Below are 16,080 nucleotides of genomic sequence, written 5' to 3'. Positions count from 1 at the left end.
CTACTGTCCGCAAGACTTGCGTCGGTGGGCAGGCCCGCGGTGGCGGTCCCGGATCCTGCACGCCCCCGCCCCGCCCGGACACGGGCCCCCAGCCCCGGGTGCGCCCAGGCCACCGATCGGCGGCCGAGATAGGCTCCCAGCGCTCCGCGTGGCCGCTCAGCCCGTGCGGCCCGCCCCGGGGACCATCCGACCCTGCCTTCCACCCAGGGTTGCCGACTCCACAGAGCGGGTTAATCATGATACGCACACCGAGCCAAAAAAGACCCCACCCCAGCCCAGGGGCCCCCGTCTGCCCAGATGGGGGCGGGGGCGCAAAGGACCGGGGCAGGAAGACAGGAATAGGATGAATGCGGGGTGGTTCCGGGATGGAGAGAGAGTGAGAAGCTCGGAGCCAGGAGAAACAAGACGAGGGGAAAGGGCAGGTGGGGGCAGCAGAAGGGAGACAGACCTGGGTCCGCTCGGAGTGACCAGAACCGCACAAAGCGCCCAGCAAGCGGTCTGCAGCCAGGGGACGCGTGGGCCGCCCGAGGCGCTCTCGGTGGGCGAGGCTCCGGAGGATTTCACCAATAGACACGGCACTATTTAGCATGCCCCTCCCACCTGCAAGGCATGCTGGATAATGTGAAAACAACCCCAAATTAAGCCCGTTTTAGCACCAATTTTAGCAATTTTAGGGATTAAGTGATCATTTAAGTGTTAGTTAGGTTAAGACTTTAAAGTGACTTTTAGAGATCCGACTAGACAAACAAGTAGACCTATGCAAAAAGTTAAAAATCTCTTCAGGTTTATATACCGCATGCTCTACTGTGTTCTTTCGGATGTGAGGGCGATCTGGCTGCGACATCTGTCACCCCATTGATCGCCAGGGTTGATTCGGCTGATCTGGCTGGCTAGGCGGGTGTCCCCTTCCTCCCTCACCGCTCCATGTGCGTCCCTCCCGAAGCTGCGCGCTCGGTCGAAGAGGACGACCTTCCCCGATAGAGGAGGACCGTTCTTCGGTCAAGGGTATACGAGTAGCTGCGCTCCCCTGCTAGAACCTCCAAACAAGCTCTCAAGGTCCATTTGTAGGAGAACGTAGGGTAGTCAAGCTTCCAAGACTCCAGACACATCCAAATGAGGCGCTGCACGTGGCAGTCTGCCTTTCTTTTGACAATGTTCTTAAAAAAGGATCAAGTAATTCATACAAAAGAGGTATTTTTGAAAAGTAAGCGAAGCTTTATATATAGCTATGTAACACAACTCATTTTTGAAATGTAAGCAAAAGTTCCATATATAGCTATGTAACAACTCATTATTAAATGTGTGATTATATAATTTATATATAAAATATATATTCATTTATATATATTATATACACATATATTTTCTATATAATATATATTTTATATATATATTATATATATTTATATATACATATATTTTTTTCTCCTCTCCCTCCTTCTTTCTTCCTTGACCCAGTGAATCGTCTTGAGCTTCTCCTTCATTTTGTACACTTTCGACAAAACTGCTTTAAGCCACAGGTTAAACATAGCACCTTCTTGGATGGAAGGAAGTAGGGGCCTTGGGGTAGAGGTATCAATGGGGCTAAAAAAGTAATTTGGCTGGTAGATAAGTTAGAACTTTAAAATATTTTAAAACCGTCAAGGTTAGTATAGAAAAATTCACATGAATTTTAAAGTTAAAAATATATGCCTCCAAAAGGCCTTCAGAACTCTCTCTTGCTTCTAGAGGCAGCTTCTGCTATTTCTCAGGCTATAGATGTTGTTGATTATTGTTTTCACCCAGGAGGGGTTTTTGAGGGTACCTGGCTTGAGAAGCCTGTGCTGCTGATCAATTACAGCAAATAACAAGATCAGATTTTATTTTCCATAGATTTCTCTGGCAGAAACGTGGAGGATGAATTGGGACTGTGTGGGGTGGGGAAAGAGAGACATGTTAAATGTCCGTGTGAATTATAGTAGCATCAAAAATTTGAAGAAGATGGGTAAGAAAAGGTGAAATATTAGTGAGGTGGAAAGGAGAAAGAGAAAAGGTCGAGAATGATGCCCCCCCCAAACACACACACACACACACACACACACACACACACACACACTTCCTTTTCCACCTTCCTTGTTTATTTTTCATAACATTTATTGTCATCTAACATACTATATTTTTAATTTATTTTGTTATCTGTCTGAAATTTTGATAGAATGTATATTCCAAGAGGTTAGGGGTTTTCATATTTTTTACAATATACTTTTGTATATCCTGCTCTTAGAATAATGGTTAGCACAGAGAAGGCGTTCAGAGAACACTTGTTGAAAGACTGAATGAATGAATGAATGAATGGACAATACCTTGGTTCTAGCTCCATAAAGGTTTGGGGGAAATAATCATGAGTAGGTCTGTCTTTCATTCCTGCGAGCCGTACAACTGGAAATGTCCACTAGACAGTTGAAGAGGCCGGTGGGAGGTTGGGGTGAGCAGATGTAAGCTGTTATATTCAGAATGGATAAACAACAAGGTCCTACTGTGTAGCACAGAGAACTGTATTCAATGTCCTGTGATAAAGCATAATGGAAAAGAATACTAAAGAAAGAATTATATATATGTATAACTGAAGAACTTTGCTGTAAGCAGAAATTAACACATTGTGAATGAACTATATTTCCATAAAAAAATAAAAATAAAATAAAAAAGAGGCCAGTGACAACTCAGAAGAGAGAACTGAGATGGATTAACTTGGCAGCAAAAGGGTGAGTTTATCCAGAGAAAATATGTAAAGTAAGAAGAAAAAACAAGAACAGCTGGGCACACCAAGAGTCAGGAAAGTCACTTTCAAATACGAAAAGCAATATGTGTTCAATTTCATTTTTCTAACTCTGACCTAACACAGAGATTACTCAAGTTGACATAGGTAGGAAGCCATATATATTTCTTTTTTTTTTAAAAGTGAAAGGAGGTTTATTCAGAGAAATACACATTCCACAGACAGTGTGGGCCATCTTGGAAGGTGAGACAGGCAGAAGTCATATTTTCCAAACCTGCTGAAGGTGGTCATACTTTATCAATTTTTTCAACCCACCTTTCTACAAAGATTCGCTTTCATTGAACTAGGTAGGACAAGCATTATTATAAACGTTATTGATCAGCCAAACCTTTATCTCCATTTTCTTATTTCTAATTGGTTGAGCCATATCAAATTGTTGGTATTTTACTAATTTTTTCTAACTTACAAAAATGGACACTTCATACGTCCAACCTAATAAATTAGGGGTCATATCATCCTAGTGATCTTGTTTACCCGAAAGAGAAACTAAGGCAGTGTCATAAGACTCTCATTAAACAAGCTTGTGGAGAAATTAAAAACTGCTGTTATTTTAATTCTATTCTACAACAGGTATGCTTAGGTCATTCTGCTCCTTGGAAGCCCCTGAAATCATTCTATTCTTGGAGACCCTTGGAGTTGCTCTCAGCCTGGGACAGTCTTACTCATGGTGTCTTTCTACCTACCTGATATATATCAATATATTCAGAGGCCCTGGGAACTCATCTCAGTCTTTGACCCTTCCCCCATCCAGGTCCGGGGATGTTCTGATGGCGAAGGGCACATCACCTACGGATTCACCGATACAAGGTTAATTGGTAAATCACGTTCCCTCAAAATTCTTTTAAGGTTTCAAAGAATGTTTGGGAGAAGAATTTCCTGTGGAATTCATGAAGTTATGAGTTTCTTTTGAAGGTTTATATTGTACATGTGAGTGTACTATGAAAGCTAGAAAAACGCAAGGTAGGTATTAATCATGATGAAATCAGCAACAAGAAATTGTTTTGACCTGCTTTTTTTTTTTCAATATTCCTACTCACCTAACTTGCTAAAAGCTAGATTTAAAAAGCCTCCACATTGCAAGATAATGCTTCCTACTGCTAGTCTAAGTGTATGCTTTCAATTTCACAGCAGTAACACTATATTAAGCGTTAAGGAGAAGTTATAGAATATCAAAATTCCAAATTAGGAAACAGTAATGTTACTGTTTGATGGGAGAACATACAAACAAAAACAGAACACTCAAATCAATTTTTCTTAAACTGTAACTTTATTTGGAGCAGAATTTTCCTTAAGTAAAGTTAACGTTTTTAAACACCTTAGGACAAACTATTCAAAAAAGGAACATTTTATTTCAGAAGGGGTTTGAGTAAGTGGTTTTCTGTCCTCCTACCTTCCCATCATATGAATATTTGCTTTATAATTAAATATATTCTTAGTTACTCCCTTGTAATCAAACCAGGAGACTAAATTGCTGTCAGCATCGAAATATCCACATCAGAAGACTGTTCAGGTCATTTTAAATTCACATTAGCACAGTGACTATAAGAAACTGATAATACAGATTAACGTGATATTTGCCCCCAGTTTGTCTTCTACGGGTTTCCATGAGAAGGTCCTCACAATAAATTATATAAAATACAGTACTTTGGTTGGAAATTGTAAAAAATAATTCTAAAAATTAACCACATATATTAAACAAACAAGTTGCTACAGTATGCTTTAAATGATATAAAATAATTAGTATGTCAAACATTTTCTTATAAACACATTGCTTTGGATCATACATTGAGCTGAAACATACAGCCCGCATTCTTTTTCTCTCCTAAATGGCCCAGAACAATGGCTTGATGCCACCTCGTGAAAAAACATGGCGCCTGTGAACTCCAACAGTACTGGTAATTCGTACTTAAGAACAAAACGATTCTTGCGTTACGTGGGTTGCCTTGACTGTATTCAATTTTTGATGACTCCAGATGATGACACAGCGTCAGTTTATTAGACGTATATAGTCCTTTAGGCAAGAGATGTGTCTAAAAAATTGCTTAAAAATCAGTTTTCTTCCTATTTAAATCATACATGAGCTGGGTGAGGGCTTAGTAATTAATGGCAGCTTATTGTCAAATTAACAATCACACCAAGAGTAGCTTTTATGCCCATGCAACTTTCCCTGCAGTTCACACACATACCCTTTGGCATACCACTGTCACTGAAACTTTGGGCACTGTACCATTTCCTGACGCCCCAGAAAGCTTTCTGCCTGGAAATGAGGTACAGACGTGGATAGGTACAGTTAAACTCATCATTCTTCTTGGTGTCTTGCAGTAGATTTTGTAAGTCTATAGTAACTAAAAATATAGGCAACAGGTAGCATTTCATTTTCACTTAACAAAATAATGGTGACTATTTGCTTCTATAGTAAACAGCTTGTATGCTCAATTTATCCTTTACCCGTTTCAGGGTGGGGGGAAAAGAGAACTTTATAGGATTTTGCTAGTTCTTTAGAATTGACATTGTTTTTTCAGCCTTCTAGTTTGCTCAATGCAGCGTCAGCTACTTGACTTGCAAATGAATAAACATGTTTTGCTTCCCAAGGGAAGTTGTTTGCTGATAAACAAATGAAAGCCGAAGAAGAAGAAAAGTGAAATATTTTCTGAATTTGGGCCCTACAAACGTAATAGAAAAACAATTTTATAATGTGTAATAACCAGGTAACTGGGTTTTTCAATTAAAAAAAAAATGTAATGACCTTAACATAAGCTAGAGGGCCAAGAATATGGTATTCACAATCCATCTGGTTCTCTAGGGGGTATTTACAATTTAAAACCAGCTTTCCAGCAAGCTGGGTAAGCTTTCAGATTAATTTACTTTTTATACATAATACAGAAAGGGGAAATAAATATTAACCTCATAGTAAAGGACTCATCTCTGAAAACACATTTTCTGCTGCTTGAGATAATGAGAATATAATACAGAAATGAATTCAGCTTCAAGTTGTGCTTACATATACATATTTATTTCCTGAAGCTTTGCTGCCAGTTTGTTAACAGGAAAATATTACCTCTCAAATCCACATCCATCGTGTGCTTTTCTCATGCCCCCAGCGATCATGGTGCTTGGTCAGGTATATTTTTGAGACAGACCCTCCAAAGCACAAATTACTCCCTGATGTTAGGTGAGGGCCCCTTGGGAACCAGCCTGATTTGTTCAAGCTACAACATATTATGAATACGTCAAAGCAAAAATTTACCAACTTATTAGGTTGAACCATATCAAGGTGCCGATATTCATTTTAACCGACAAAAATGACAATTTCATTGGCTCAACTTGCTATATCCTGGAACCAAATGACAGTGACTTGAGCCCTGCGAGAAGGTGAGTCAATATACTCAGGAGACTATGTCGCGTTTACAGACGGTGACCTTCTCTCTTGCCTTTCAGGCGACCATGAGTGGAGGCGAGTGTGCCCACAGAGGTGGATCAGAGTGGACGTTCTGTCTTTTTCTGTCTCCAAACTAGCTTTGTCATTTTCAAAATTGCTGTAAACATTCCTCTCAATGGAACAGCCTCTGCCCACCATATAGAGTTCTCACTGTTGAAAGAAACTACACAAGGGTTAAGAGTTCTTTGAATGTGGCACGTGACAGACACTGACATCATGGTAGCTGTGACTTCCCAGACCAGTGGGACCTCTGCCATCTATCTTTCCTGCTCCCCAGATTGCCATGAAAACCGAGCTAAACGCAACATTCTGAGGGTTAGGATAATAAAAAATCTTCTGCTGCTTTGAAACTTAGCTTTGGATCATGTATCTTGGCAGGGATATAGTTTAAGTGACCGTGTTAACCTTTATGTGGAGAACATTTTGGCTCGAAAAGCTTCCTTTTTGTGGGTACTTATACAAGTTGATTTCAAAAATGGAAGAAAATAGAATATCACGGCATAGCTTGGTTTCAGCTGGATATCTCCAACCACCAAAAAGGGTGTTATAAACATTTCTAAAAATATTTACTTAGAGTTCTTTCATCTGGGGAGTAAAAAGAAAACAAAGTGAATTATGTAATAGTACTTTTAGAACAGCACAGCGGTATCAAAAAGTCAAACCAATAACATGGTATTGAGAACGGCAGATGGTCAGTTTTCTGGTGCTGAGGTCAGTCCAAAAAAGCCTAAAGTACCGAATATGCCACATTTAAAATTTAACCACTTCACAAATATCTGCACACACTGAGGGAAAAACCCTTTATCGTGTAGCCTTAAATTGCACCCCTGTTGCAATACTGCATCATTATTATTCTATTTTTAAAAATCTGTATAAAATATTATCTGGAACCCCAAAGGAAAATCAATTAATCTTTAAAAACTTCCTTACAAAGTTGACTGTATAAAATGCTAAAACGTAATCCATATATACAAAATGTTTAAGAAAATAATGGGACCCAGTTTTAGAATAAAATAACTTTGTACAAAAAAGGTACTGCATTCAAATCAATATTAAAAAAAAAACAAACTTTAAAAATGAATATTGAAATGTCTCAGTTCAGAAGAATAACTATAAACTGTTTGCTTTTCCACCATCTGAAAGTCTCTTGCAGGTAGAACACCAGCTGGCTGAGGGAGAGTGTCCTGCTGTCCCCTACAAAGGGCTTCGTGACAGTCATCGCCGAGATGCATACTTAGCAGCCCAGTCCGTCCGGCCGTGCACGGGCTGGGCAGCCGGAGGCCGGGGCAGCGACCCGGGAGTGCTTCTAGGTTGGGTGTGGAAGAAAGGTCGCCCAGGATGAGGTCTCACAGCCTTCAGGGAAGAATAACCTGCAATAAAAGAAAAAGGTGGGTCTGACTGATACGGGACCCATGCAAACAAAGTGCAGCAAAGAGCATCCTGGTGACAAAAATATTAGCAAAGGAGAGTTGAAGAGCAGCCGCCTCTTCAGGGTCCTCCCTCCCAGTTAAGGACAACCCCATTCTATAGTGGTCAGGCCAGAATTACTGGTGTCATCCCTGACCCTTCTCTTTTTCTCAGATCCCACTTGTAATTTTCAGCAAATCCTATTGGCTCTACCTTCCAAACCTACCCAAAACCTGGCCCAGGTCAACCATCACCACCGGCCCAGGCCAGCCTCATTCCTCACCTGGATAATCGTGACAGCCTCCTGGTTGGTTTCCCTACTTCCACCCTGCTCGCCCTTTCAGTCTAGTGACAACAGGGCTTGAGTGAGCCTGGAGATAGAAGTCAGATCCCCTCACTGCCCAGCTCAGAACCCTCCAGGGGCTTCCATGTGGCTCAGAGTCATGACGACGTGCTTACAGTGACCTGTGGGGGGCGCCCCCCATCACCTCTCTGACCTCCTCCTCCTGCTACCCTCCTCTTGTTCACACCATTCCTGCACTCCGCCTCCCTGCTGTTCCTTGCATCTACCAGGCCCATCCTACCTGGAGGCCCAGGCACTAAGAGCCTGCATTATAGGGCTTTCTTGCTCACCTCCTGTAGATCTTTACCCGATGGTTCCTTTGCAGTGAGGTCTTCTTTGGCTGCCCTGTGTAAAATGCATCTGCATCCCACACTCCCTACTCCCTGCTTTAGTTTCCCCTTAGCACTTTAGGAGCATCTTATTTGGTCTACTTATTGTCCGTAGAGTACAAGTTCCAGGAGGACAGGGAGTTTTGTGTCTCCTTCACTCGTGGACCCTAGGCCTACAAGGTCCAGCACAAAGCAGCTGTTTGATAACTGTTTGTTGAATCAATTCATGAATAATAATAATCTGAAATAGAACTTACCAGGGGAAGGGTCAGGTATAGGTGCCACGTGGACCCTCTGCACAGTAGAACCGATTTCTTTTTTCAGAAAGGAAGGGATATAGTTTCCAGCCAGTCCACTAGAACTTGTTGAGGTGGAACCAACTGATTTGCAAAAGGAAAAGCTTGTTACTGCCAAGACATGCACAGGACACCAATGGGGGTAAAGGACAGTGGGGCAGGACAATAGAGAACCAGGTTTTGACCTTCAGGGGAAAAGAATTAGGATAAAAACAGTGAATTCCGAGCAGAGCATTTCACCACACTACGCTGCTGGAAACGCTGGGGGATGGGGCGAGAGTGTGCAAGACGGTGCTGACCCTGTAGCCTGTACCAACAGGGAGGCTGGTAGGTTGGTTTGCTTAAAAAAAAGGGGAAATTTGGAATTTTCTGTTTGTAATAATAAGTTTAAGCTGTTCTGGAATTTTCTTTTTCTGCTCCATAATATACAAGAGTTAGCCTTCCATGTCAGTATATACAAATTCCAGAATATGGTTAAACCATAGCTCATTTAACCATTCTCTGATTGATCAGCATACAGGTTATGTTAATTATTTAGCTATTATAAGTAATTCTATGCTAAGTATTCTTGTCGAGAACCAGAAAATTAATCCTTATTAAAATATATTAAATACGTTCACTTTTTATGTCATTTCTGTCTTGAGACAGTTTTAAGGGCAGGAACTGGGTGCTATTCATCTTAGTGTTCCAGGCGGTTCATGGACAGCCTTACATATAGCAAGTAATCAATACGTATCAGATGGGTGAATGTGTATCTATAATCAAGGTGCACACGGAATAATGAAGAATGTTATACAGGGCTTCCCTGGTGGTGCAGTGGTTGAGAGTCCGCTTGCCAACGCAGGGGACACGGGTTCGTGCCCCGGTCCGGGAAGATCCCACATGCCGCGGAGCGGCTGGGCCCGTGAGCCATGGCCGCTGAGCCTGCGCGTCCGGAGCCTGTGCTCCGCAACGGGAGAGGCCACAACAGTGAGAGGCCCGCGTACCGCAAAAAAAAAAAAAAAAAAAAAAAAAGAATGTTATACAAATGGAAGTTATATCCATTCGGAAGAGCTCATGAGGGGGAGAGCTGCTCTCTGTCTTCACAACACAGAGCATTCTTGGCAATTGCTCAAGGCAGAGCGGGAGCAAGGGTCTGAGCTCATGTGTGAGGAGCTGTGCTGGTCAGCTGGAGCACATTTTGCAATTTTGGTGACTAGACAGATAAGAAGAAAAATGGGAAGAGAATTTGAACAAGGAAATCACAGAAGGAAAAAGACATAGAGTCAGTAAACACAAGAGAAGATGTTCAACCCTCATTAGTCAATGGGGCATGCGGGTTGAAGCCACAGTAAGATGCCATTGCACACCCTCAGATGAGCACCCGTTGACAATCTCAACAGTACCAAGAGGCATCAAGGGCAGAGCACAACTCCCACACCCTGCTGGACAGCAGCTGGGCAAAGTCCAAGATGAACACAGCCTTTAAGCTAACACATTTACGTCATACCCAGAAACCTCACACGTGCACACCACCTATAGGGGGCATCAATATTCACTCCGGTGCTCTAACTGTGAGAACTGTCAACAACTTCCATGTTGGTCAAGAACAGAAGGAATGAATAAATTATGTTCTAAGTGTCCATCAACAGATGAATGGATAAAGAAGACGTGGTATAGATATACAATGGAATACTACTCAGCCATAAGAAAGAACAAAATTTTGCCATTTGCAGCAATATGGATGGACTTGGAGGTCATTATACTAAGTGAAATAAGTCAGATAAAGACAAATACTGTATGATATAACTTATATGTGGAATCTAAAACATATTAAAAAGAAACAAAATTGAGTTATTTGTAGTGAGGTGGATGGACTTAGAGTCTGTCATACAGAGTGAAGTACGTCAGAAAGAGAAAAACAAATACCATATGCTAACACATATATATGGAATTAAAAAAAACGGTTATGAAGAATCTAGGGGAAGGGCAGGAATAAAGATGCAGACGTAGAGAACGGACTTGAGGACATGTGGAGGGGGAAGGGTAAGCTGGGATGAAGTGAAAGAGTGGCATGGACTTATACACACTACCAAATGTAAACTAGACAGCTAGTGGGAAGCAGCCGCATAGCACAGGGAGATCAGCTCGGTGCTCTGTGACCACCTAGAGGGGTGGGATAGGGAGGGTGGGAGGGAGACGCAAGAGGGAGGGGATATGGGGATATATGTATACGTATAGCTGATTCACTTTGTTATAAAGCAGAAACTACCACACCATTGTAAAGCAATTATACTCCAATAAAGATGTTTAAAAAAATATTAACAAACTAATGAATATAACAAAAGAAAAGCAGACAGATATAGAGAACTAGTGGTTGCCAGTGAGGAGAGGGAAGGGAGGAGGGGCAGTATACGGGTAGGAGATTAAGAGGTATAAGCTATTAGGTATAAAATAAGCTACTATGGATATATTGCACAGCACGGGTAATATAGCTAATATTTTATAATAACTATAAGTGGAGCATAACCTTTAAAGATTGTGAATCACTATAGTGCACACCTGTAGCTTATATAATATTGAACAGCAGCTATACTTGAATTAAAAAAATTATATTCTAGTATGAATAATAAATCGTGGTATCATACACTTATATATATTGTATATGTAATACTATACATAATGTGATAGATACTCTATGGATGTATAATTGCTGCATACGTAATATAATTATTGAAATGAGTGGAGATCCAGGATTATATGCATATAAATTTTAAAACATGCAAAACCATACTAGGTATTTCTTGTATACTAAAAACAAAGCATGGGGCTTTCCTGGTGGCGCAGTGGTTGAGAGTCCGCCTGCCGATGCAGGGGACACAGGTTCGTGCCCCGGTCTGGGAAGATCCCACATGCTGCAGAACGGCTGGGCCCGTGAGCCATGGCCGCTGAGGCTGTGAATCCGGAGCCTGTGCTCCGCGATGGGAGAGGCCACAACAGTGAGAGGCCCGCGTATCACAAAAAAAAAAATTAAAAAATACATGAACACGCAATGGACAAAGGCAGAGAGAAGAGAAGCCCAGATGTTTACTTGGCATGTGGAAGGCGAAGCAGCCCACAGCAGGGGAAGCTGTCTACTGGGCACGGGGTGTGTCTGCCTGGAGGACTTCTGAAATTCATCTGTCTATTATAAAAAGAGTAGGCAGGGGCTTCCAAACCATCCACCTTCCAACCAGAAGGGGTTCTGATGCCCCGGGCTAAGGCTGGGCCATCAGACAGAAGGGAGAAGCCAGAGCAAGGCAGACCCAGTGAAGTGTGGCCCTGGAGGTCGCCCACCACAGAGCAGGGCCTCGGAATCCAGACCCATAAGCCTGTTTTTCCCTTGCACCAGGGAAGACTGCTCTCGTCCCCTGCTACTCTTGACGGCGGAGCCGGAGGGAACTGGCGGAGTCCCCAAGGCCTGCTGCCAGGTGAGAGAGGGCAGCACGGGCCTGGAAAAGAGGCCCAGGGTTTTCACGCCAGAGAGGCCCTCGCGGTTCCACGGCTTGTCACCCTGCCACATCCAGAGAATCTTCTTATCATTTAGGGGTTAATCATCATTACTCACCTGAATTTATTTTGCTGACCACTGATACCATCCCTGAAGATTTTCCAGACAAACCAGAACTAGACCATGGATTAGATGGAATAAAATCCTTTCCTGGATTCGGGAGTATGCCGTTTCTTATATTTATTCCTAATAGGGAAGAAATGTTTTTCAAATGCAAAATTTATATTTAATCTTGCATCACATGTCAGAGATGAAACGAATGCAGAATCCAATTTGTCAAAGACTTCCCGTGTTTCAACAATCAAAGCAAAAACTGACCATGATGATGTCATCAGATAGGTGGCAGAGGAAAGATGCCATCTTCGGGGTGAGTGTGCTGTCTCACTGGTGGGTGGCCTGACAGACCTCAACTTCTACCAACAGATCTGTCCACGTCTGATGTCTTGACCACCTGGTGCAGTCCTGGGCTTCTGGGTCCCTTGGCCTTCCTACTCATCTGCCTTCGCAGACCACTGCCTTTCCGTCAGCTGCCCAAGTTCTTCTCTTGTCCCTCCACACCCCCAAGCCCAGCTCTGCAGCCCTCTGCTCTCCTCTTTCTGAATTCTGAAATTCCATCCTCTCAACCTGACATGGACTATGGGAGGTGACTCTGGTCTGTACCAATGACCCTCACCGACTCCCTCACGCCCAAGGCTGCCTTGACCTCAACTGCAAGCAAACCACTGCCCCCCCCGGACCACCCACTTCCCACTCCTACCAGGCCTTGCAGGTAGCTTTCAGAACAGAAAACCTCAATTCATCCTTTACCCTTCTTCATCCCCTAGAGCCCAAAAGAAATAACTCTCTCTGCCTGTGCTCACTGCAGCTGGAGTCTTTGCCCGCCCCCCCATACCCTGTCATCTGGGAAGTGGCAGGCCAGTCTCCTAAGGCCACAGTGCCAAGCCTGATGAGGTCTGGCAGTATTTAGGAGGCCTGTTCCCAGTCAAGAGTGGGGAACCAGTGCATCAGCAGGGCCTCCATTCCCCGCCTTAGGTCTCCACCCTGGGTCTGAGCACCACTGTCCCCACCTGGACATCAGCGACAGCTTGTGGGCCCCTCACCCATGCAGCACACAGATGTCAAAAAAAGCACGTCAGTCCACCAGCTATGACCCTTCAAGAGCTTCCAGTGGCTCATGAAATAAAATCCAAATTTCTTATAAGACACCCAAAGATGCCTCACGCGTCTAACACCTCATCCTCTCTGACGGGGCTCGGGCCATATGCTGGCCTCTCTCAAGCCAAGCCCTTTCCTGCCTGCAGGCCTCTGTACTGGCTGTTCCCTCTGCTCAGCATGTCTCTGTGCACGTGGAGTTCTTTCCCAATCGCTGGGGCCCAGGTCGGAGTCGCTTGCTCAGAGAGGCCTTCCCCGACCACTCTGTCTAAAGTACTGCCTCTGCCCCCATTTCATCACCCTTAACGCCAGTTGTCACCATCTGTGGCTATGGTGTGTCCATTTATTTAGGGACTGTCTCCCACCACTAGAAAATACGAGGGTGAGGATACTGTCTACAGGCTGCTGGCTAAAGTCACTGCATAGCCTGTGACGTGAATGGAGGCCCTAGAGGTGGGCAGCCTAGTGGCCCCTCCTGGCTATTGTGTCCACCAGATTCTCAGTGCCCAGCATGGGACGCTGTGCAATACGGATTTACTGATGGAATGAATTTGAGAATGAACGGTTGGCTAACACTGTACGCTTAGAATACGGAGAATGCGAAGAGAGGTCTGGGTACCCTCCAACTACAATGTTTTCACTTAACCCCTGTGGTACAGCCACATGGGGTGACTAAGCTCCCATCTGCTTTCCTGAGAAAACACACAGGGCTGGTAGTTTCTGGAGAGACCTTGGGCAAGCTGCCTGGTTCTTCCTGGTTACTCCTTCCCTGGGGACTGGACCCGGTTTCCTCTACCAAATTTCTTATCTTAGGCAACTACAGAAGATAAGAATGTGAAGCCTGGGAATTCCCTGATGGTCCAGTGGTTAGGACTCCGCACTTCCACTGGTCAGGGAACTAAGATCCCGCATGCCATGTGGCCAAAAAAAAAAAGAAAGAAAGAATGTGAAGCCTGGGCTTCAGCTAGTATTTCTATGGTGGTCCCACCAGTTCGGAAGAGAAGCCCCAAGCACTTGCAATCCAAAACAGGATCTTTGTGAACACGTGACTCCAGGGACACGATTTCTTATCAGCGATCAGAGCAGAGGCAGGAATGTTTATTACCAGGCAGGTACCGGGAGTGCTTCAGGTAGTGCTGCTTGGCCGCCGACCTCAAGGTGGGCGTGTCGCACCGGGGATAGGATGTCTGGGTTGGGGCACTATTTCCGGTGCCCACGGGCTCTGAGGGCTTCAGGTCCAGAACACTCTCAAATCTGAGTGGGGAGAAGATGGTTTCGGTCAGCACGAGCTGGGCAGCTCATCGGACGTAAAGATGACCTCACAGACCCCAGGTGCAGTCCGTGCACAGACAGGAGCCCACACTTGCCTGCACAGAGTCTCATCGCTCTGTCTCTTCTTGTTTTTCAGGTCAATCCTGGTGAACGATGGGCTGAAATCCGAGTCATCTAAGTCAGCCCAGCCATCAGAATCCTTTGCTAACCTGGAAACGAGACCCCACCTTCTCCTACTCTTTGGCTTGATCTCACCATTTTTGTGCTCCAGGCCAGTGAGAATTCTCTGTGTATACAAGGAGAGGGGGGAAAAAAGCAATACTTGGCATTAACGGAGCTCACCCACGAGTAATCCCCATTCTGAACTTTCTCGGTTATGTAAAGCAGGGTTCTGGGGCGTTTCCTTCCCCAATATGCAATATACTGTTTATTGGAAAGGACAACGGTGGAAAACACAGTCCCGGACCTGTGTCATTCATCCTGCACAGATTACATCAGTTTTCATTCAATGGGGACGCTAAGCTGTGTAAGATAAGGATTTAAAAAAAGAAATTTAAGGTACTTCTCACGTATGAGGAAAGTGGCTGGATGCTGAAACAGGGCTCATCTCTGAAAGAGTTAGTGTGATTGACACTGTCCTAAATAGAATGTAAGAGAATATAGCTAAAGTGTCAGTCACCTGCTCTTTTATAGAAAACAATGCAATTAATGCCTTCTTTGCCTTCTCAGTAGACCTGGATCCTATTTAACTGCAGAATTAGCTACAGTAAGAAATTTCCAAACACCCACTGCTGCTGCAGGGGGGCGGGGGCAAAGGGGACAGTCTGGAGACACCATCCCTGTAACCTCATGCTGCCCTAGTCGGGAGCCGGCACTCACTGAGTGAATGCTAGTCGACAGATAAAGTATTATTTTTGCATAAAGGTGTTAGAAGATCAGACTCTCAGACAGCACTATAAGGCTAACAGAAACCAGACTCCCGTGTCAGATTATTATCTTATTGACTAACACTCACTGTTTCCTTTGGAACAGCAAGAGGAAAAGGAAGAGCTGGGCTCCATCAACAGCCTGGCATTACCAGCGTCGACTGAGGGCACCGATAGGAATAATGATCTACAAATATTAGTGGGGCACTTGATGATTTTCAAAACATCTTCACAAGCAGCAGGACCTCTGATCCCCATGAACAGCCCTGTCTGGTGGGCAAGACAGGCATTAGGATCCTCCTTTTCCAGATTAGGACACTGAGTCCACAGGGGTCGATAATAACAATGACTAGCGCTCTCATTATCCACCCCTGTTTCACAGATGAGGGAGCGAGGAGCACAGAGGCCAGGTACCCTGCACAGGGTCACAAAGCTATGAAACAGCAGAGCCGAGATGCGAGACCCTAGTGATCTGGGGCCGCGTCCAGCCTTCGGCCACCACCCCACGGCCAGGCCCCCAGGCGCGGCACTGTAATTCACAGGCAGAGCCAGAACTTGAACTTAGACCTTTA

General features: G+C 44.2%; 2 protein-coding genes across 8 annotated transcripts in view; both read right to left on the bottom strand.

Moving 5' to 3' along the window:
• The window catches only part of GSTA4 (glutathione S-transferase alpha 4), a 47,642-nt gene extending 47,097 nt beyond the window's left edge, over window positions 1-545 (bottom strand). For all 6 annotated transcript variants that reach the window (XR_012334423.1, XM_073810619.1, XM_019949836.3 and 3 more), the window contains exon 1: window positions 449-545. The gene's annotated coding sequence lies outside the window, so the exon portion shown is untranslated. The remainder of the gene's footprint in view (window positions 1-448) is intronic.
• Window positions 546-4,059: 3,514 nt separating this feature from the next.
• Window positions 4,060-16,080, bottom strand: part of CILK1 (ciliogenesis associated kinase 1) — a 33,444-nt gene continuing 21,423 nt past the window's right edge. For both annotated transcript variants that reach the window (XM_019949918.3, XM_073810604.1), the window contains 5 exons: window positions 14,678-14,868; window positions 14,416-14,564; window positions 12,216-12,344; window positions 8,591-8,713; window positions 4,060-7,624 (listed from right to left, as the gene is read on the bottom strand). In XM_019949918.3, coding sequence (XP_019805477.1) covers window positions 7,470-7,624; window positions 8,591-8,713; window positions 12,216-12,344; window positions 14,416-14,564; window positions 14,678-14,868 — 747 coding nt within the window. In that variant the 3' untranslated portion in view covers window positions 4,060-7,469. The remainder of the gene's footprint in view (window positions 7,625-8,590; window positions 8,714-12,215; window positions 12,345-14,415; window positions 14,565-14,677; window positions 14,869-16,080) is intronic.

This window comes from Tursiops truncatus, chromosome 10 (genome assembly GCF_011762595.2).
Source record: "Tursiops truncatus isolate mTurTru1 chromosome 10, mTurTru1.mat.Y, whole genome shotgun sequence".
Taxonomy (NCBI): domain Eukaryota; kingdom Metazoa; phylum Chordata; class Mammalia; order Artiodactyla; family Delphinidae; genus Tursiops; species Tursiops truncatus.
The sequence above is the reverse complement of the archived record's forward strand: the minus strand, read 5'-3'. Positions and strand labels throughout refer to the sequence as shown.